This window comes from Leucopleurus acutus, assembly GCF_964270905.1.
Source record: "Leucopleurus acutus genome assembly, chromosome: 17".
Lineage (NCBI taxonomy): Eukaryota > Metazoa > Chordata > Mammalia > Artiodactyla > Delphinidae > Leucopleurus > Leucopleurus acutus.
This window is the reverse complement of record NC_139159.1, coordinates 23,929,072-23,950,350: the sequence shown is the minus strand read 5'-3', so window position 1 is coordinate 23,950,350 and position 21,279 is coordinate 23,929,072. Positions and strand designations below refer to the sequence as shown.

The following is a 21,279-nucleotide window of genomic DNA, read 5'->3' as shown; positions in this document are numbered from 1 at the left end:
TACACATTTGCAGACATGCAGAGACATTCACACACAGACCCACATAGGACATCAACCCACACAGACACAGACACGAAGATATGCACACACACACACAGATTCACAGATACTCACAGACACACAGAGAGACACACATAGACCCACACAGGACATCAGCCCACACAGACACGAAGATATACACACAGGACACACATACACTCACACATTCACAGACACACAGAGAGACATTCACATACAGACCCACATAGGACATCAACGCACACACACAGAACCACATAGGACATCAACCCACACAGACACGAAGATACACATACACAGGTTCACAGATACTCACAGACACACAGAGAGACACTCACGCACAGACCCACACAGGACGTAAGCCCACATAGTCACACACACACACACACATACACACAGGTTACAAGAGGGGATTTGATGTGTGCCCTCTGGTCTTCTATCATCTGCTGCCTAAAGGGCCATCCCAGAAGGGCACTTCCATGTTCACAGAAGGCTTTGTGTTCGGAGAAAACTGCGTGGATTTAAGACCAGACTCGTGGCTCCCGGGAGAACATGTTGGCTGCGATCAAAAGCGCCAAACCTACACAGAAAGAAGGCCATCCAGGGATGTTCACGACGCTTCACAGAGCTACACTCCGCAGCTTACTCACATCCAGAAGTCCAGCTAATCCCACAGAATCGTTTTCAGGGGATTTGGAACTTATTATTTAATAATGTTATTGCTGCTGTTCCAGAGTTCACAGATGGGTCTGCGAGCCTTGGTGAATACAGGAGAATGAGCCCAGACACTGGAACCACATCAGTTCTGCAGAGATAGGCCAACATCTTGTTAGGACCAGTAAAAAAAAAAAGAAAATTCATGTGAATGATTTATTTAATAGCTGAATTTTTGAGAAATTGTTTTCCACACGAGGAACTGAATGCATTACCAGGTCTAATGAGCTGAGGGAGAGCGGGCAGAAGAAATCTGCAGAAGTTCTTCAGATCTGCTTTCTGTGCTGCCCCCTGCCAACCCTCAGCCACTGCCGACCGCCACAGCTTAACGCCAGTTTGTCCCAGAACCCTTCAAGAATTTACTTTAGGGCTTCCCTGGTGGCGCAGTGGTTGAGAGTCCGCCTGCCGATGCAGGGGACACGGGTTCGTGCCCCGGTCCGGGAGGATCCCACATGCCGCGGAGCAGCTGGGCCCGTGAGCCATGGCCACTGAGCCTGCGCATCCGGCGTCTGTGCTCTGCAACGGGAGAGGCCGCAACAGTGAGAGGCCTGTGTACTGGGAAAAAAAAAAAAAAGAATTTACTTTAAGCAAGGTTTCATGCTGGATGTTGGAAACAGATGCCAGACTGAGTCGTGATGCACGGGGGAGGAGCGAGCACAAGCAACTCAGACGACACAGCGGGGCACCTGGCATGGCTGGGTGGGTATCAGCAGGCTTCCCGGGAGTGGGACGGAGCTGCTGATGGCAGGGTGAGGAGAAACAGGCCAGGTGGAAAGGGGAGGAAGCTTGATCCAAAAGCAGAGGGCATAGCTTGTGCACAGGTATGGAGAGGAAGGTGCGTCTTCTTGTGGAGAACTGCTACGAGCGGGGAGCTGCTCTGCAGGGCACCTGTGCTGAAATGGGGGCAAGATGGGGAGACTCCGCTAGAGAGGGCCACGTGCTTCCTGTACAGGGCTTTGAATCTTATCCTGAAGGCTGTAGGAACCTCCCAAGAGCGTATGTCTCCACATCGCCACTGCTGTCCGCAAGCTGTTACCTCCTGAACTCTCTTGTAACCTCCTGCTGCCCCTCCACCTATCCCCTTCCTTGACTCTCCAGACATCCTGGTCATTCACCCTTTATTAAAAGCTTGAGCCACCTGCTCACAGCTTTCCTCTCCTGGATGACATGAGTGACCATTGCATACGTGGCCTCACCATGCACGATGCAGTGACCTCCACCCCTCCCCCGCCTCTGCCCTCTCCTCCTGCGGCTGAGCCTTGGCCCTGCCATCTCCCAGGGTTTCTCTGTCTCTGGAATTCCATCTCTGGGATTCCCGTCCTGCTCAGAACCTCCTGTTCTTCCAGCTCTTTCTCTCTTTTGCTCCCACCACACTTGTGTTCAGACCTCATTAAGATCTCTGGTTTCTCTTCCTTTGCTCTCCCGTCTTTTGGTCCCCTCCAGCCTTCACTCATTTCCTAAGCCAGCCAAGATCCACGACACTCTCTCCAAATTCAGTTTTACCAAAACCTCCCACACCTCTTCATTGTCCCCCCAGGAAAAGCCAGCGGCTGCTCCCACGCATCCCAGCTCCAGCTCTCAGCCCCCCACCCCGCCTCCAGTCACCATCATGAGAGGATCAAGGTTTCCAACCTCAGCAGAGCCTTCCCTGCTGCCTGTCTTTGGGTGTCCCGTTCGGTTTTCTCTCCCGTTACCCCTAACAGCGATGTCAAACCTTCAGCCCTCCAGGGTCCCCTCCCCCACTCCCCACGGAGAAACGTGTCTGCTTCTGAGGAAGGAATTAAAGCAGAAACCTTCAAAAAGAGACATCGTCAAGTGCCAGAGCCCCACGCCTACTCATGTGCCTACGCCCAGGCCACCTCTGTTCTCGTCGTTCCAGTTATAGGAGACTGATGCCCCTCCTTCTGTGTAAAGTGAATTCCACCGGAACCCAGGACCCCGCTCTGGGCAGCCTCAGTAAAGACCTTGTCCGCTTATTGTCCATCCTCTCCTGGATCTTAAACCTCTCCATGCCACTGGCTCTTTCCTGTCAGCATCTCAGTGTACTAGAGTCCCATTCATTTGAAGAAAAAACAAACAAAGACTGTCTAACTTCCTCCAGGAAATGCAGTCTTCTTTCCATCATGGCCAAGCTTCTTTAAAAAGTCGATTACGATCCCTGCCTCCAATTTCTCACCTCCTAGTAACCATTCACTCCTCAACCCACAGCAATGCCACTTCCTTTCCTGCTAAAGTTTCTGCTACTTCCCAGCTGCTAGTTCCAGGGGACCCGCTGGTCCTGATGGGCTTGGTGTCCACCTCCTTTGATGCTGTGAGTCTGTCCCTCCTTGAGAGTCTCTTGTGTTCTCCAACCACTGCCCTCACTCCTGTTCTACCCCTGTCCATTCCTGTTCAGTGTCCCTGAGCGCAGGTGGGAAGAAACGCTTAAGCATGTTAGGGGACTGAGAAAAAGCAAAGTGGGCACAGGAGAAGGGGCAGGATGAAGAGGGGGATGAAGTTGGTACAGGTGGAGGCATGGCTTCAAGCAGGAAAAGCAACACTTGAACCACCTGTGAGGCCGAGGAAAGGTGAAGAGGCAAAGTGTGAGAGAGGTCCTGCCTGTAGGCCTCAATTTGCTCTAAAATGTAGGAGGTTAGAGTATCTGCTGCTTACTAAAAACACTAATTCAAAAAGGTACATGAAGCCTAGTGTTCATGGCAGCATTATTTACAATAGCCGAGATATGGGAGCAACCTAACGGACCATCAGGAGATGAATGGATAGAGAAGATGTGGTACATAGATACAACGGAATATACTCAGACATAAAAAAGAATGAGACTTTGCCATTCGCAGCAACATGGATGGACTTGGAGGGCATTATGCTAAGTGAAGTAAATCAGACAGAGAAAGACAAATACTGCACGATATCATTTATATGTAGAATCTAAAAAATACAACAAACGAGTGAATATAACCGAAAAAAAAAGCAGACTCAGATATGGAGAGCAAACTAGTGATTACCAGTGGGGAGGGGGAAGGGGCAATATACAGGTGGAGGAGTGGGAGGTACAAACTGTTGGGTGTAAGATAGGCTCAAGGGGCTTCCCTGGTGGCGCAGTGGTTGAGATGCAGGGGATGCGGATTCGTGCCCCAGTCCAGGAAGATCCCACATGCCGCGGAGCGGCTGGGCCCGTGAGCCATGGCCACTGAGCCTGTGTGTCCGGAGCCTGTGCTCCGCAACGGGAGAGGCCACAACAGTGAGAGGCCCGTGTACCGCAAAAAAAAAAAAAAAAAAAAAAAAGGAAAAAAAAGTTAGGCTCAAGGATGTATTATAGAGCATGGGGAATATAGACAATATTTTGTAATAACTGTAAATGGAGTGTAACCTTTAAAAATTATATAAAATTTTTTTTAAACTTTTTAAACCGTGTAGTATTGGCAGAGAAAAGAGTATCTGCTATATGGGTTTGCAGGAGTTGAACCTTGAAGAGAGAGGTAAAGATGGATAATCCTGGGTGTAGATGGAGCGTGTGCTGACCAAGGACAGATGAAGGGCCTGTTGAGGAGAAGCACAGGTGGGATCTATGCTGAGGCTGGACCCACTCAGCAGGGTCTCTGGTGGTTTCCATCAGCACTTGGCTGCCCCAGCGAGGGAGTAAAAAGCAGCCAGGGAGGATCCCACCAGGGTTTGGTTCTTCTGGGCCAGTGAAGCAAAAAGGCTAGAAAGGCCAGGGATTCAAGGATGCTGATGAAAGACGCGTCCAGGGCATCAACTAGTGAACCCAACCGTAGGGAAGGGGTAGACAGCGGCAAGCTGGTAACCTGGGGGAAATCGGAAGAAGCAAGAGACCGGCTGTCTCTGGGGGCAGAAGAGCAGGTGCGGTGGCAGTAAGGCAGTGTGAGCTAGAGAGCAGGGGAGTGTGAGGCTGGGGGAGAGAAATAACAAATCGTGGCCCAAATCCAGGTTTGTGTTCTTGTTTTTGATTTGTATTGTGGAAGTTTCAAATATACATAGAAGTAGAGCGAATGGTCTAATGAATCCCTCAATACCCATCTCATAGCCTCAACAAGTACTAACATTTTGCCCCTCTTATATCACTTTTGGGGATGGGGGAGAGGGAGGCTGTAGTATATTAAAGCAAATCCTAGTTTCCGTGTTATTTCACCTATAAATACTTCAGTAGGTATAATTCAGGTTCTTAACCTGAGAAAAGTTCACTGAAATAAGAGTTTGGATAAAGGATAATGAAAATAATAATTATTATTCACTGAGTGTTTAGTATATGTCAGGTATTTTACATAAGTTATTTAATTCTTCCAAAACCCTGTGAGGTCAGTATTATTATCATTCCCATCTTATACATGAGGAATGAAGCTACACAAAGCTACGAGATTTGCCTAAAATCACTCAGCTAGTAAATGGAGTTTCTGGGGATTAAACCTCAGTCTCTCTGACTGCAGTGTCTTTCCCTCAAGTTCAGCCAGCACTCTGCTGAATGTTTTGGGGGCTAAGGGGCCAGAAATTAGGATAGTGGGTGCTTTCAGTAGATCTCCTAGGATTGTAATTCCAGGCAAGGTAAAAATAATGGCTATAATTTATGTGCCAAAATATTCAATGACTATTAGGCGAGAGAGGTGCCGATGGAAAGGCTGGTGATGGCTAAAATAGGAAGAGGGAGAGAGAACTGCACAGCCGAGCCTCTGAAACCCAGGAGTTTTTGCATGAGGGTGAAGAGGGATGGTCTCCTAGGGGGCAGGTCAAAAGCCAGCATCCTCTCCTGACATCAGTGGGGGGTGACAGGAGAAGTAACCCCAACGGAAAAGAGGAGTAACTTCAGAGGAGAACCCACGTCCAGTACAGGGGAGAGGGTGAGGGATCATCGACAATGGGATGCGGGGCCCAGGGTGCAGAGTGACAACGGCCGAGAGAGAGAAGTCGGTGGTGGGAGGGGCCCAAGAGGAGCAGAGCGGCAAGTGGGGGACAGAGGGACAGGACTGGATGCCGTCTTTTCAGGCAAAGTGAGATGGACATCAAAGCAATTGCCTAGTTCCACGTACTCAACGTGCAGTCCATGGACCAGTGCCGGTCTGCACTCCGTTACCAGCCCGCAGTGAGCTGGGTACGGAAATCGAGAGGAAGCAGCAGTTTAGAAATGTACATAGAAATTTAACGTGGCCACATCTTCCACAGCCCATTTTTCCCTTGTATTTTACGAAAGTATTGATCCATGACAGATTAGAAATTTCTTAAAAATGATCCTTCCCCATAGGTCGTCTCAGAAGTACTGGCCTGTGTTGCCTTACCTATTATGATGTGTTTGCTCTCATTTTTCCGTCTTGTTTAATCAAGGCCACTGGACACTTTAGTGCACTGGAGGCAGCTTCTCTGATCTTCCCTATAGTCTTAAAGGAAACAACAGCTGAAATGAAATTGGAGGAGGTAACACTGACCACTTTTGCTACAAGATCCCTTTAGAAAGAAAATGAAGTTTTTGTGCTCAATCACGTTTAACAGTTACTGAATCCAGTTTTCCAAACTCTCAGGAAAAGCTTTCCCAGAATTCCAAGATTGGGGATGTCACTGTGGCCTTTCTAGGGAAAGAGACTTTATTTTCAGACTTTACTCCTTGTTTGAAGGTTACCACAAGTTTTAAAAGTAATTGAACTCAGTCTAGACAGCAGATTTTGGTAGTTGCTAAGGAGCTGGATCGGTGCTAATCTAAGAAATGTATTTTTCATTTTTATTTCCGTTTATTACTACCACGCTTTAATTGCAGTTAAATGTCTTTTATGGCTCTCTTGGGTGTAAAACACTTCTCTCTTAGCTGGTGGGTTAGCCAGGGGAGACCGTATTTGTATGCACCCTGCAAGCAGATGGCATTCAGGCATGAAGTGTTATCAAAAGAAGAAAAATGCTTCTTGTGGCGTGAACAATAGCCGGGCTTCTCTGCGCAGGCCACGGCCGAGCGCTCGGGGCCACACGGGCAGCGCCCACCCATGCGGGAGACCCCGGGCCCGGGGCCGTGTCCCCTGCTGCTGCACACCCCCGCAACTGCCTCTTTATGTCACAAGTGTTGTCCTTCTGCAACCTGCTGCCACAGTCACCAGGCAATCAATTCTTCCGATAGAAGATCGGTTGTCAAACCCCAGAAACTCATTTTCCACATGGCAACCAGAGTGAGCTTTTTGAAAAGCACATCTGATAGCATCACCCCAAGCTGACCTGACCTCTCCCAACCCCACCCCACTTGTAACAATTCAGTGCTTCCCAGGGCCTTTAAGATAAGGGCCTTACACAACTTCACAGGCCCTACCTGTGCAAGGGCCACCCCGCTCGGCCTTGTCATTCCTTTGACGGCAGCCTGGCCTGTACTCTCGCACTGCCCAGCCCCGGGCTCGTCCACGGCCTCAGCGAGGCAACACCAATGCCCCTTCGAGCCCCCCTGAGCCGGGAGTTCTCCCCTTAGCCAGGAGCACCGAATCCATCCACTCCTTCCTGGCATTTGTCACGTCTGTAAGTTTACATTTATTTGTGTGTATCCGATGAAAGTCTGGTTCTTCAACAGACTAGAGCTCCGGAGGGCAGAGACTCTGCCGAATTTTCTTGAGACTGTATTTCCAGGAACTAAAGGAGCTCTGAGCACACAGCTACTACTGCAGGAGTGAGGGTTGAAAGCAGAAAGTTTTTCAAAATTAAATCCAAACGGGCACTCAAGGCTTTGGCAACTTGTGGACCGTCCTCAAGAGCCATGATGTCATGAGCTGTATCCTTGCCAAGGCTCCAATGTGAAGCTCTAGCGAGGGACCCAGCAGCTGCTCTTCCCCGCGCCAGTGTTACCACCTCTTACTCTTGTGAAGTTTGTGTCTTTATGAAAAATAACACCACCAGCACAAGCCACCCTACCCTACCCCCGCAAAAAAAGAAAAGTAGGGCTTCCCTGGTGGTGCAGTGGTTCAGAGTCCGCATGCCGATGCAGGGGACACGGGTTCGTGCCCAGGTCCGGGAAGATCCCACATGCCGCAGAGCGGCTGGGCTCGTGAGCCATGGCCGCTGAGCCTGCACGTCCGGAGCCTGTGCTCCGCAACGGGAGAGGCCACAACAGTGAGAGGCCCGCGTACCGCAAAAAAAAAAAAAAAAAGAAAAGAAAAGAAAAGTAACAACTGCTAGTGTTGGTGCTGAATAGGAAGAGCAAGTGAAGTAACCTAACACTTTCCTCTTTGCTGTGGGGTTGTGTGCTATGGGCTTGTGTTCATGAACTTGAAGGTTAATAATAGCTAACATCCACGGAACCCTTACTGTAGTGAGGCTGTGTGCTTGTGCTTGCATACGTTTTCTCATTTAACCTTCTCAACAGATCTATTTTTATCTTCCTCTTTCTAATAAAGAAACAGAGACTCTGAGATGTTAAGTAATTTACCCAAGGTCACACAGCTAGTAATGGCAGAGTGGATTTGAAGCCACATGACCTGACTCATTCCAAAGTCTGTGCTCTTCACCATCACCATTACTGCCTCTCCCAGAGAGGCCCAGGACACCTCTTTAGCAGATATGTAGGGAGTCTGTCCTCAGAGACTAAATGCTATCTGTTCATCGAGCAACAGATGTCTCTTAGTCTATTACTTTGGGTTTGAATTACGGTTTAACTAAAAATAGCTAAACAGCCTACCTTTAGCTTCTTCCCTTTCCATTACATTTTCCATTTTGACCCTTCTCTAAAATACAGATTGATCATCTATCTCTCCGCCAGTTTCATGAAGGTTCAATGGCTTCCCTCTGCTTACAAGAATACGACAAGCCACTTAGCCTGGCACATGAGGCCCCACGAACTGGCCCAGGCTCTGTGTTCTCATCTCCCATCCTTCAAATAGGACTCCTAAGTGGATTACAAGGCAAGGACTTGCCTAATTCCTTGCCTGAAATGCGATTCTCCCTTCTTGAAATCCTATTCATCCATCGAAGCCAGGTCAGCCTGAGGGGCAAATCACATATAGAGTAACAATGAATATTACTATTTTTTTAAAAAATTCTAAATGTTATTAAGTCCCATATTACTCAACTAAGTCTGAGAGAAAAGATTAATTGAAAAAGGTCTCAACCTTTTGTAAACACGTGATTAGTAAGGTTTTCAACAGTAGATTCAGTTTCAAATTAGGAGAGAATATGTAGTATCACCTCCAGTGGTTTTTTTTCCCAGCCTCAACAACTCTAAATCTACCAGAAGGCCTTTGTAGCGATTCTCTCAAAGTGTAACAAATTCTACTTTGTATATCCTCTATTTGTGTTTAATTATAAGGATTTGAATTTACAGCACCCATGAATCAGTAATTAGATAGTACTGTACCAAAAGAAATTAAAGATAAAAACAAAAACACAGCTCAGCACAAGGCCATACCATCCGGTAGTGTTTCATGTAGCAGGATAAAAATACTGCCTGAGAAATACAAGTTAATTGAATCATTAGCAATGTATTCCTTTGATTTGTTGTTGGTAATAAACTCCAATGCCAATAGGAAACTTAAAGGTAATCCAAATTCAGAAACACTCTGATTATACTAATGTTTATTCCCCTTTCTACTCTTTTTTTTTTTTTTTTTTTTGGCGGTACGCGGGCCTCTCACTGTTGCGGCCTCTCCCGTTGCGGAGCACAGGCTCCGGACACGCAGGCTCAGCGGCCATGGCTCACAAGCCCAGCCGCTCCACGGCATGTGGGATCTTCCCAGACCGGGGCACGAACCCATGTCCCCCACATCGGCAGGCGGACTCTCAACCAGTGTGCCACCAGGGAAGCCCTCCCCTTTCTGCTCTTCATCAGAAATACGCTCTATGACAGGCAATAATTATTTTGAAACGTCAGCTTTTGGAAATGCGAAATAAAAATGCATATTTTGTAATGATATGTGCTCTATTGATCTCCATATTTAAAGAACACACAAATCAGCTTTTAAGTTAATTATCAGTGAGTCTAAAACAAAATGTGCATGTTAGATGGGAAAAATCAAAAAAGCTACAGAGCAGATTGAGGAAGGAAAAATGAAGGTCCCTGAAACCAAGAGAGGAAAACCATGACTGCACAGCAGGTTCCATTAGGGATCGGGGCAGGTGGCAAGGGGACCTTCTCCCTACAGAGTCATGCCGTTTCCCTGTGCCAGGCTCATGGGCCTCTTTCCCAGGTTCTTACACCTTTTGTTAACAAAAGAGAAGGAGAAGACTGACCGTGGGAAAGAGAAGTCAGCAGCTCCTGTAATTCAGTCTTTGAAGAGATGGCGGCACAGCCTGTTCAGGTGCGCCCCCCGCTAGCCTGGAGTGATCCTGACAGCTGGGCTCTGGGCCGGTGGCCGGTCAGAGGAGCCCCACCATCTACAGAACAGTCTCTGTAGCAAGCCTTTCTCCTTCAAGGCCCCCAAGTAACTCAGTCCCCCTGTGACCATGACTACATGGGAAGGTTGAGCCATAAAACACTCCAAGTTACCTTAAGGTGCTTTAAGTTCTTTCCCTGGCTGCTTCAGGAGCCCTCATTTCTGGGGGCAGGGGGGAAATGGCATCACTTTTACTCCCAAGTACAAGGATCTTATAAATTGTGGGTACTGTAAAATCCTTTCATGGTATGCCAAATGAGTGACTAGTTTCTTCCCTAAGTGTATGAAACTGTCTTGAAAACTTCTGTGCAATAAATTTCATTGTGTGCTCCCAAGCTCGCTTTCTAGAAGTATTTTTCTCTGAAACAAGTAATTTGTCTTTTGATGGATCTGTTGGCCAAGAGAGAGCATAAGTTGCTTTGAGAAGAACTCTAGAAGAAAATTTCAAAGATTCCCATCTTTGGTACCTTAGATTGAAAGAGTATGCTTTGCTTAGTAATTCAGCACCTTGGTGAACATCAGAGAGCCAAACTGTAATAATTCTTGTAACTTCATGTTGAAATTAATCCAACCCACCTAAACTGGGAACCATTTGATTTGTCTCCAATTCAGGAATCTCTTTTCCCATTGTTGTTGTGAAGCAATGCCATAAAGTTTCTCTGAGGGTTCATTGCTTTTACAAATTGTACAGCACACCTGTGAATGAAAGCCACATTTGTCAAAGTGTCAATTCCTTTGTCGATATGCCTCATTAATCCTCTGGGACTTCTTCAACTGTTCCCTTATTCGAAATGTTCATCTCTCAGGAGATGGTACAATTTATCTGATGTCAAGGTACCGCATACATTTTTGCCTCTCGATATTAACTTCTTTACTGAAATCAACTTCAGCTGGCTTCAGTTCACTGTGATCATTATCTGATGAACCTTTATTCGGGGTTAACTGGCCAAGATTAATGAACCAGAGTAACCTCTTCTTCTCAGCGGCTCTTCACTTTAACCACACGGTAACTACCCCCTGACCTAGCCTTTCTTTAGTAGAGTGTTGTGAAGCAGAGCACTGGAGTTTATACACCCCTAACTGCGTTTTCCTCCACTCTCTCCATCTCGGTAAATGGCTCTAGTTAATGCTCAAGCCAAAGACCTGGGTGCCTGCCCTTCTTCTCACCCCGCACACCAAGTACAGCAGCCGGTCCTGCCAGACCACCTGCTACTGCCCCCAACCTAGTCCCTGCCACTGTTTCCTCTCGTCTGGACTCCTAGCAGTCATGTCCTAACTGGCCTCCCTGCTTCTATTCTGCCTTCCCTAAAATCCGCTCTCCATGTAGCAGCTTGGGTCATGAACTTAAAAATATTAATCATTTTATGTCACTAGACCTGATTCAAGCCTTCTAGGGACTTCCTGTTGCACCTGGAATAAAATCGAAACACCTTCCATGGCCACACGACCCCACAAGACCAGCTTGGCACCACTCTCTCCTTCTCACACCAGTGGGTCTCTCTTGAGATATCCGGTGCTGATTCCTGCTGCCTCGCCTTCACACAGCTGTCTCTGCTGCTTGGGGTTCATATCCCCTTCCCCTCCTCCCTTCACACTTCACCTCAGACATCACCTTCTCGGAGAACGTTTCCTGACCCCAATAAGTGCAGCTGCCCACAGCCGTCGTCATGTCAAAATGTCTGTGCCCTACATAGCACTTGTCACTCTCAGAAATTATTCTGTTCCTTTTTGGTTGTTTACTGATCATTGTGTCTCTTCCCACCAGCCTTGTGTGTTGTTTACCATGCATCACCTATGCCTAGAAGTGCCTAGCCCAGTACTGTACTCTCAGTAAACACCTGTTAGATGAATGACCAGTGAATGAAACCATCACTTCCTAATACTGTAGGATTTTTTTAATAAATCAGATTTTTTTATTTAATTTAATTTTTTTTTTGCCACGCCGCGCAGCATGTGGGATCTTAGTTCCCTGACCAGGGATTGCGCCTGCGCCCCTTGCGGTGGAAGCGCAGAGTCTTAACCACGGGACCGCCACGGAAGTCCCCTGATACTACACGATTTTGACTTATGGAGTTCGGCTTCCTTACCTGTACAGTAAAACTAACAAAACACTGGGTTTTCATTGGGACAAGCTAAAGGAGTAAATGGGTATGGTAGCATGTGGTCCTTGGCGTGGTAGGTGCAGAATGAGCACAGTTAACAATGCCCCTCCCTGTTTTCCAGGAAATCCTCAGAGGAACTGGACATGGACAAGGTGACAGCAGCGATGGTACTAACCAGCTTGTCCACCAGCCCTTTGGTTCGGAGCCCTCCTGTGCGGCAGAACGGTGAGGCTGGGGTATGGGGCACAGGGAGGACCCTCTGACCGCGAGAGCAGAGCTTCTCTTTGAGGGGTCTCATTCCCGCCACACACAGTGAACAATTAACGCTCACCCGTCCGTAGGAAGTGAGGAGAAATGCGGAAGAAGTGGACCCCAGAGCTATCAGCCTCCTCTCCGTCATCCCAAAGACCCCACTGCATCTCATTCATGCATCCATCCTTTCACTACACATTTATTGATCCCCATCACCTTTCCAGAACACGTCTTTGAGAACCTGTGTTCCTTTTTCCCCCAGGTAAATGGAGACTGGTCTAATGAAGTTACTTCCCCAGCTTTTTTTTTCTGTTTGGTTGGAGAGGGAGTTGGATCAAAGAGCTCTGAAGATTAAATATTTTGAAAAAACATTATCCTAGGCTTCTTAATCTGTTCTTTCATTCAGTATATATTTATTAGGTACCATAATAGATGGTTTGAATACATCACTGAAACAGTGTCCATACTCCCAGGTAGTGTACAGTCTCTTTGCAGGGGTGGGGGGGGGGCGGGAAAGACTATCACAGCTGTATTAATGGCTAGCATTTATTGAGCACTTACTATGTGCCAAGTACTAAGTTTGCTTTATCTCATGTAATTCTCACAACAATTCTATGAGATGTTATCACTGTTTTACAGATGAGTGAACTGAGGCACTTGGGGATTAATTAACTTGTAAAGAGCAGAGCTGAAATTCTATTCTATCTTCCTGATTCCAGATCTCCTTAGTCATGATATAATATTGACTTGCATAATTCAATATGATGAATCAGGAGGGCAGTAGGAGATGAAGTTGGAGAGCCTGGCAGGAAATCAGGGGGCCATGTATGCCTGGTTATGAGTTTGGACATTAATCTGAGGCTATAGGAGAGCTATTAAATGATTTAGGCACTAGAAAGTTATAACTGGATTTACAGGGCAAAACAAAAAATAAACAAGAAAATCACATGTGGGTGTCCTGAATCTTGGTGGTCACAGTGTGGATACATATAGGGCATAACTGAGAAATGTGAAAAAGGCAGAATCAACAGGAGTTGGTGATGGACAGAGACGATGAAGGAGGGGGAGTGATAAGGGTGACTTCTGTGAAGTTGCTGTGCTTCCGCAAGGAAGCCCATTCCCTGAGATGGGGAACAAAGGCAGAAGAAGACACCTATTAGTGAATGTTTGGAGCAAGAAGTGGGGTTGCTGAAGAAGATGATAGGTCCAGCTTGATACACGTTTAGTGCGGAGTACCTGAGGATCATTCATTCAAGAGGCAGCATCTGATGGGGATCTGGGCGCAGCCTGGGAGAGAGGTCTGGGCTGATGTGGAATTGGAAGGCAACATTTTGAAGCCATGAGCACAGATGAAATGACCCTGAGAGGGTTGTAGAGAAGTGGAGGGCGAAGAGAAGGTGGCTAAGGGGGAAGTCGTGAGCCTTCTCATCATGGAAGGAAAAGAACCCAGAGAGAGGCGGAGGGAGGGGTAACTGGAGAAGCAGAGATTAGGAGAGTGTGACTTCCTGAAAGTCAAGGGAAAAGCTTGTCTCAGGGAGCAACCTCTGATGCTTCAGAAGGTCAAGCGTGAGAAGGACTCAGTTCTGCCTCACAAAGAATTTTGTGGCTTTGGCAAGAGCAGTCACAGTGGATGGCCCATGGCAGAAGCCATACTGCACTCCAGTGAATATAATGTACTGAGACCACCGGATGGAACTTAACCGTCAGGGAAGGCCTTCTCTCAAAAGCCAGCCTAGTCAATGATGAGCTAGAGCTAGGGTTCACCCATAATCTGGTTGTAAGCAGGAGGTGTTAAAATAAATTTGTGGAACGTCCACTGAATCCTCACCAAAACTTACTCCAATCCATTTGTAAGTGGGAAGAATGGTCAAGATACTGGGAATTCAAATGAATACCAGAAATCAGGAGGGCCCACCGTCGTAATTCACCTCAAGCTGGGGTGATGTCACCTCCTCACACAGAGTAGACACCGTGCTCTTGAGATGAGCACGATTTCTCCTGATGTCCCTCTCAGCGTGGCAGAGCTGCTAAAGAAAGATGATAGGAAAAGCAAAAGTGAAGTCATCCCCAAAACCTATTCTAGGTAAAAGGAATTACAGAATTTCACAGAATCCTCAGGGGAAAACAGTAATTTTGATGTAATCATTCTTTTTACCATTGAATATTTTTAATTTGAGAACTTTTTAATATTTCTTTGTATTGAAATGTTAGAATCAAAATAAACCTTTTGCTTCTTCAATACAAACTTTTCTTAGCATAGTTATAAAGAAAGTGTTCATTATGACTTAAAAAATAACTATCCAAATAGTAATCCCAGATTTCTGATATCTCTCATTTATTCTGCAAAGGGGAGGAAATTCTTAAAAAGGGGAAGCAATTTATGATAATGAAGGCTTTTTTTTTTTAGAAATAAAAATTATCTCCAGAATGATTGTATATCAGTGAATTTTTGGAAACTGTTGTGATCCTTTACTGTGCTGGAAAAGGATCATTTTGTTAGGATGTGGGTCGGCAAAGAGGGTGAGATTCAGCAAAATGCCTGTCTGCATTTTTAGCAAACACAGGTTTAAGATAAGGAGACACTGCTCCCTGAAAAATAATATGAATTGGTTCTGACGTTTTTCTGAAGAATTTTGTGAAAAATATATTTCTAGATTCCATTGTCCTTCTGATTAAATAGTGTTTGTTTTTTAAATATTTATTTGGCTGCATCGGGTCTTAGTCATGGCACTTGGGATCTTCAGTTCGGCACGTGGGATATTTTGTTGCAGCGCATGGGCTCAGTAGTTGTGGCACGTGGGCTCTCTAGTTGTGGTGCGCGGGCTTCAGAGCGCGTGGGCTCAGTAGTTGCAGCATGCGGGCTAGTTGCCCCATGGCACGTGGGATCTTAGTTCCCCAACCAGGGATTGAATCCGAGTCCCTTGCATTGGAAGGCAGATTCTTAAGCACTGGACCACCAGGGAGGTCCCTAAATAGTGTTTCTAAAGGAAATGTCATTCACGGGTAAACAAACAAATTTGGCATGAAGCAGTGTAACCACACTGTAACAATTGTTGGTTCTCAAAATAATTTCAGTTCCTCATACTTGACATGATTACAGATCTTGCACTATGCACTTGTTTTATTTACAAGTGCATGCTGTGATATATTTGTAAGCCTCCTGGGCCTGCCACGTGAGTTGGTCACACCAGGTAGTATTACCTAAGTCCTTACACTGGGCTCCTCTTGAATTCATGCTGTATTGAATGGGGCTTTCAGAGGCAACTTGGGTCCAGGGAGTATATCAGTCTCTGTGGAGACTACAGGGACTGAGATGCTGATTTGGTTTTGTTGCTGCTGTCCAGGCATGAGCCTGCATAAATGACCATGTAATTCTGTTAGAGCCTGGCTTTAAGGAGATGGTCAACTTACTTCTGCTATTCAACTTAAAACTTCATTCATCTAACTGAAATTTTTGCTTGATGTAAGTTGTGGAATATTCTGGAAGCCTATAATTAGGTGAAGGTAGTTGAGAAATTTTTCCATGAATGCTAGTCTGCTATTTGTCTTCTCTTCATTACTAATTACACAGATGTTAACAGCATTTTTTTAATGAGTCATTTTGGGATTTTTTTTCCTCCTTGGAGTTAAAATATAGTTTAATATATTCAAAATGTGCATTAATATGGAGAAGAAATTATCCAAAAAGAAAGTCAAATTTATACAAATGCTAATTAAGATTGGGCATTTTGAAAAGTAAAGCGCATCTTCTGTGATTAAAATAGCCCCCTGAAGACATTCAAACTGAGCAAAGTTCTCTCTATATTAGCAAGCGTTTCATCATGTTTTCCCCCACAAGTGGAAAGGTAAAATTCAACACCAATCTTATCAGTAATTATTACCAATAACTTCTTTTACGATATCAGCTTTGCCAGAGAGAAGGGAGGATGCTCACAACACAGGGCCTGCATGCCCTGAAGGAGAAAGAAGGCCAACTGGTATACCAGGGTTTCGGGCCCTGGCCCGTCCAAGTTATATACTAATCATGGTGAAATGGCAAATCACTTCAATTCCTGGTGACTCAGCGTCCTTGTCTGTAAAAGGGGCATGATAATCCTTACCCTGAAAGATATTGTGAGAATGCAGGAGATTGTGTGAATAAGCTTTGAAAGATGTAAAACACACACCAAATGTAAGGCACGATTATTTCTTATAAAAAGCAGGATGGTAAATGGCTTTAGGTAACTAATCAGAAATTCGTTCTCTTAGGTTCTTAAATCTTAGACTAACTCTTTCTAAAAATGTATTCCAAGAATCACAGTCCTGTAAGAAATTCCTTTTAAAGTGTTAAAATGTGGAGGTGTGGCGTGTGGGGAAATACCGCAAATGACTTCTCCCTTAGGGATACAGTCCATAAACGCCGGTCTTCCCAAACTTACGGAACCAGAACATCTTTTTTTTCCCTCGTTTTTATGTAATCTCCACTCTCATCCGAAAGAACTAGTGTTGCACAAAGCAACACCCATCAGAAAACTCTTAGAGAAACCTGTTATCGTGTGGCTAAAATAAATGTTTATAAACTATAATGGGGCTTTTTTTTTTTTTTTGGAAGTATAAATAGAGTAAAACATACATGCGCAGCTGTTGCAAATTGCCAAGTGGGCTGCAGGTGCCTTCACCGTCATGGAATCCGGGCCCCCGTTTCCCCTCTTACGCATGCCTGGGCTCCCCGGGGTCCGGGACTGGGTACTGACGCTGTGCTTGTGTGAACGGACAGAGGGCCTGAGCGGATCGTGGAAGGAGGGAGGCGGCGTGCCTTCCAGCACGAGCAGCAGCGGCTACTGGAGCTGGAGCGCCCCCAGCGACCAGTCCAACCCGTCCACGCCGTCGCCGCCGCTGTCCGCCGACAGCTTCAAGCCCTTCCGTAGCCCCGCGCCCCCGGACGATGGCATCGACGAGGCGGAGGCCAGCAACCTTCTCTTTGACGAGCCCATTCCCAGGAAACGAAAGGTTGGTTTCGGGTTTCAGTTGCGGGACGGTGCTTTCCCTCCGCCCGCTAAGGGCGGGTTTGATCCTGGGGTGGCGATTTTGGTACTTCTCCAACCCACGCCCCTTCCTCTCTTCCCCTCTAATGTTCTTGAAGTTTCCAAATAAATTAAGGGTCGTGGCTAAAGACAAATAGAAACGACTAAAATATTAATATGTTTCTTCCAAGGACGCATTCCCCCCATCCCATCCCCATGCTCTCCCCTGGTTGTAAGTTGCTGCACTGGTTAAGAGTTAACATCAGATAACCTGGGACTTACCAGTATTTGGAAGTCAGAAAATTGGACTTCAGGCTTGGTTTGGTAATTAACTCACTCTCTTCCTGGCACTTAACTTCTTCATCTGTAAAATAAAATTAATATGTTTTTCTCTTTTCCGCTTCACTGAGCCCTGAAGCATTGTTGGAAAGAATATTTTGCATCTTATTTTTATAAAACCAGGTGTGAAATATACATGAAAGCTAACATATAAACGTAGGTAGTGTATAAGTAATATACCCCAAATTATACATTTATTAAATTAGAAGTGAAAAAGGAGGTCTAATTAATTGATTTAATAAATTAATTGATTACACTTTTATTTAATCCTCACAGCAGTCCTGTACGGTAAGTATTATTTTCCTGTCTTGAGAGGAGGAGATTGAGGACCAGATTGAGATTATACATTTAAGTCTCTCCTGTCCTGCAGGTTAGGAAGGGCCAGAGCCGCCATTCAAACCAGGTCTGCCTGAAGCGAAAACTCATATTCTTTTCATTCTCTTCACATACATTTAAATCATTATGTTCACTCACGATTTTAAAAAGCATTTCTGTTTCATTAAATAAAGAAATCCTACTGCTCTAGCTAGAAAACATTTTAACAATATTTTTTAAATCTCCATGTAAATATGAAACTGTTATTATCTATTACTCTTTTAATTTGCAATTGGCAGCTTCATTATTATTGACTATTCACAAACAAAAATCCAAAGGAAACCCCGAGGACTGCAGTGCAACCTTTTTTTTCCCCCAGTTCATTTCAAAGAGAAAAACAAAGAGATGGCACTGATCCAACACCGTCCCTCCCTGCGTCTCTCTTAGCATCACGCAGCATGTGTAGCAGGGGAGGTGGTGTACGCACTCTCTCTGCCCAGAGAACAGGGCATTAATGTAGTCTTCTGTCCTTCCCGGAGGCAGTGGCATGAAGAGTTGCTGTTTTACACTCCAGTCCATTGGGCAGGGGGCCTGGAGTTGTTCCGGCATCCCGTGGATCCCCGCAGACACTGCGTCTTCGCTTGACTAGACGGGGAGAGAGGCTAGCACTTTTATCAGTGGGAACCCATAGGCGAGACGGCTGCGTGGACCTGGAGTCTTGTTCTGTTGCTTCAGGCTGCACAGACTTTCTCTCTGGGGACTTCAGAGTGTGTGGCCTTGGCTCTCAGCAAGCGTGGCCCAGCCTTGTGCCAAGGACTCACAGCACAGGGAACCCCCAATGCTTGGAAGATGCGCTGCTGAAGGCCCATCACAGCCTTTCCTTTCTACTCTAGCCACGAGCCAACATTCATACTCTTGCACCGCAATTAGGTTGCATTAGTCAGACTCGTATTTAAGGTCTGTAGGCTTCAACTCAATTAGGGGATAGTCAAGTCACCAAGGGAAAAGACAAAAAAAAAAAATCATTACCTAGTGGCATTTATTTGAAGGGCACAGACCCACTCTGCAGGAGTCGGGATACTAGGGATACATGAACGAGTGAAAACCAAGTTCCTCCTTCTTTTTACGACTCCTCCCTCTGGATTTCCGCCCCCCACCCCCACCCCGTAATACCAACAGGATGAAGCTAATAGTCCCTAATTTTTAACGAGAGGATTTTACATAGACCAAGCCGTTTCCTTTTTGTTAATATATATATACAGCAGGTTCTTATTAGTCATCAGTTTTATACACAGCAGTGTATACATGTCAATCCCAATCGCCCAATTCATCACACCCGCCCCCCTGCCGCTTTAGTCGTTGCCTTTTGAACTTAATGGTACTTTGAATAGCGAGCGTAACAGGAAAGTAGGATGGTTGCAATTCATTTTTTTTAATGTATTAAGTGAACCAATATTTATTGAGCACGCAGCAAGCACAGTGCTCAATGCCCTGAGATTAAGGCATAGCCCCTTCCTTCAAGGTTGAAAGTTGGGTGGGTGGACACTAATGTGTAAAGAGGCAATAATAATTATGAGTGATAAATGCTGTGCTCACGATGTGGTAGAAACACAGTAACTGTAATGCAGCTATTTTAGAGTTTTAAAAATTATATTTCACAAGATTTCTGAGAGTTAATTGTGTAATCCATTAGGCAATATGTTCTAGTTGGTGAAACTTTCTGAATTCATTTTATTTTCCTCTTCATTCCCTCAGATTCATAATATCCATTTGAGACCATGGGCAGTTGTGATGGTCACGTATCCTGTGGGGATTGTTTGAGAACCTTCTAGATCAGTATTTTCCAAACTGCAGGTCTCAATCCACTAGTGGGTTGTGAATCGGTTTAATGAGCCGTGAACAGCACATCTTTAATGAATAGGACAGAATAGGGTGCAATGTACATAATCAGGATAAGTACTGTTTCTTGACGCTTTGGTTCAGTTGTACACTTACATGTTGTCTACTGTACAAAATGTATCTCTTACTGTGGCTCCTGGTCAAAAAAGTTTGGAAGCCCCTGTTCCTTATTATAAAGAGGGAACCTAGGGCTTCCCTGGTGGCGCAGTGGTTGAGAGTCCGCCTGCTGATGCAGGGGACACGGGTTCGTGCCCCGATCCGGGAAGATCCCACATGCCGCGGAGCGGCTGGGCCCGTGAGCCATGGCCGCTGAGCCTGCGCGTCCGGAGCCTGTGCTCCGCAACGGGAGAGGCCACAACAGTGAGAGGCCCGCGTACCGCAAAAAAAAAAAAAAAAAGAGGGAACATATAAGTGGTAAATGAAGGAGCCCTGATCGGAAATCCAAAGATCCACATTCTCAACTCAACTTTGCTACCCTGAGAACTTAAGGAAAACACTTCATCCCTCTCATCATCAGCTTCTTAATCTGTCAAACAGGCAAACAGGCATTATCAAACCTCTCTCAAGACAATCACGAAGATTAAGTGTGACCAACCATAAGTAGAAAGGGCTTACAAGCCCTAAAACCCCATGTACTGGAAGGAATGTAGCAACTTTGTAATGGACATTTTAGGACCCCAGAACAAAGGGGGAGGAGGCATACCCTATACTGATTATGAAGCAATGACCCTCATCTTCCTCCACATTATAGAAACTCCTTATCGCTTTTCCTCACTGTCACCTCTTACGTGATCCGTGTTCCACTTGTGTAAAGAGGAAGAGAGACCCGTTGCCTAGACAAGGCGTTATCTCCTACTCTCAGTAGCAAGCAAGCATCAATTGCTGACAATAACTTCATTTGCCTATTTTGTTACAGTTTACAAAATGCTTTTAAGCGCAGCGTGTCATTTAATCATCACAAAAATCCTTGGCCTAGTCATATCCCTATTGTGCAGAAGAGTCTCGCTGAGGTTATGTGATTTGCCCCAAATCCTGTATCTTAAATGTGTTAGAAATAAGATCAGTTTCTCTGAAAGAGCAAAGATAAAACTCTTGAGGCAAATTAATTGAAGGAATCCACATTTCCCCCTGCCGCCCAGAAGAAAACAACATGGAAAGAAAACAGACCCAGCTACAGCCAACATTACATGGCAGGGCGAGAGAGGGGTGCAAAGGGTTCGCAAAGAAATTGAAGACAGAGAGAGGCACTCCAGGCTGTCTGATGGGGGCGCGACTTCCCGCAGGAAGCGCCCATCGCTC

At 45.8% G+C, this 21,279-nt stretch overlaps 1 protein-coding gene across 1 annotated transcript in view; it reads left to right on the top strand.

The window, feature by feature from the left end:
• ZNF704 (zinc finger protein 704) overlaps positions 1 to 21,279 on the top strand; it is a 210,276-nt gene that overhangs the window by 155,783 nt on the left and 33,214 nt on the right. Inside the window, exons 3-4 of the mRNA XM_082858433.1 lie at positions 12,294 to 12,397; positions 17,181 to 17,413. Coding sequence (XP_082714559.1) covers positions 12,294 to 12,397; positions 17,181 to 17,413 — 337 coding nt within the window. The remainder of the gene's footprint in view (positions 1 to 12,293; positions 12,398 to 17,180; positions 17,414 to 21,279) is intronic.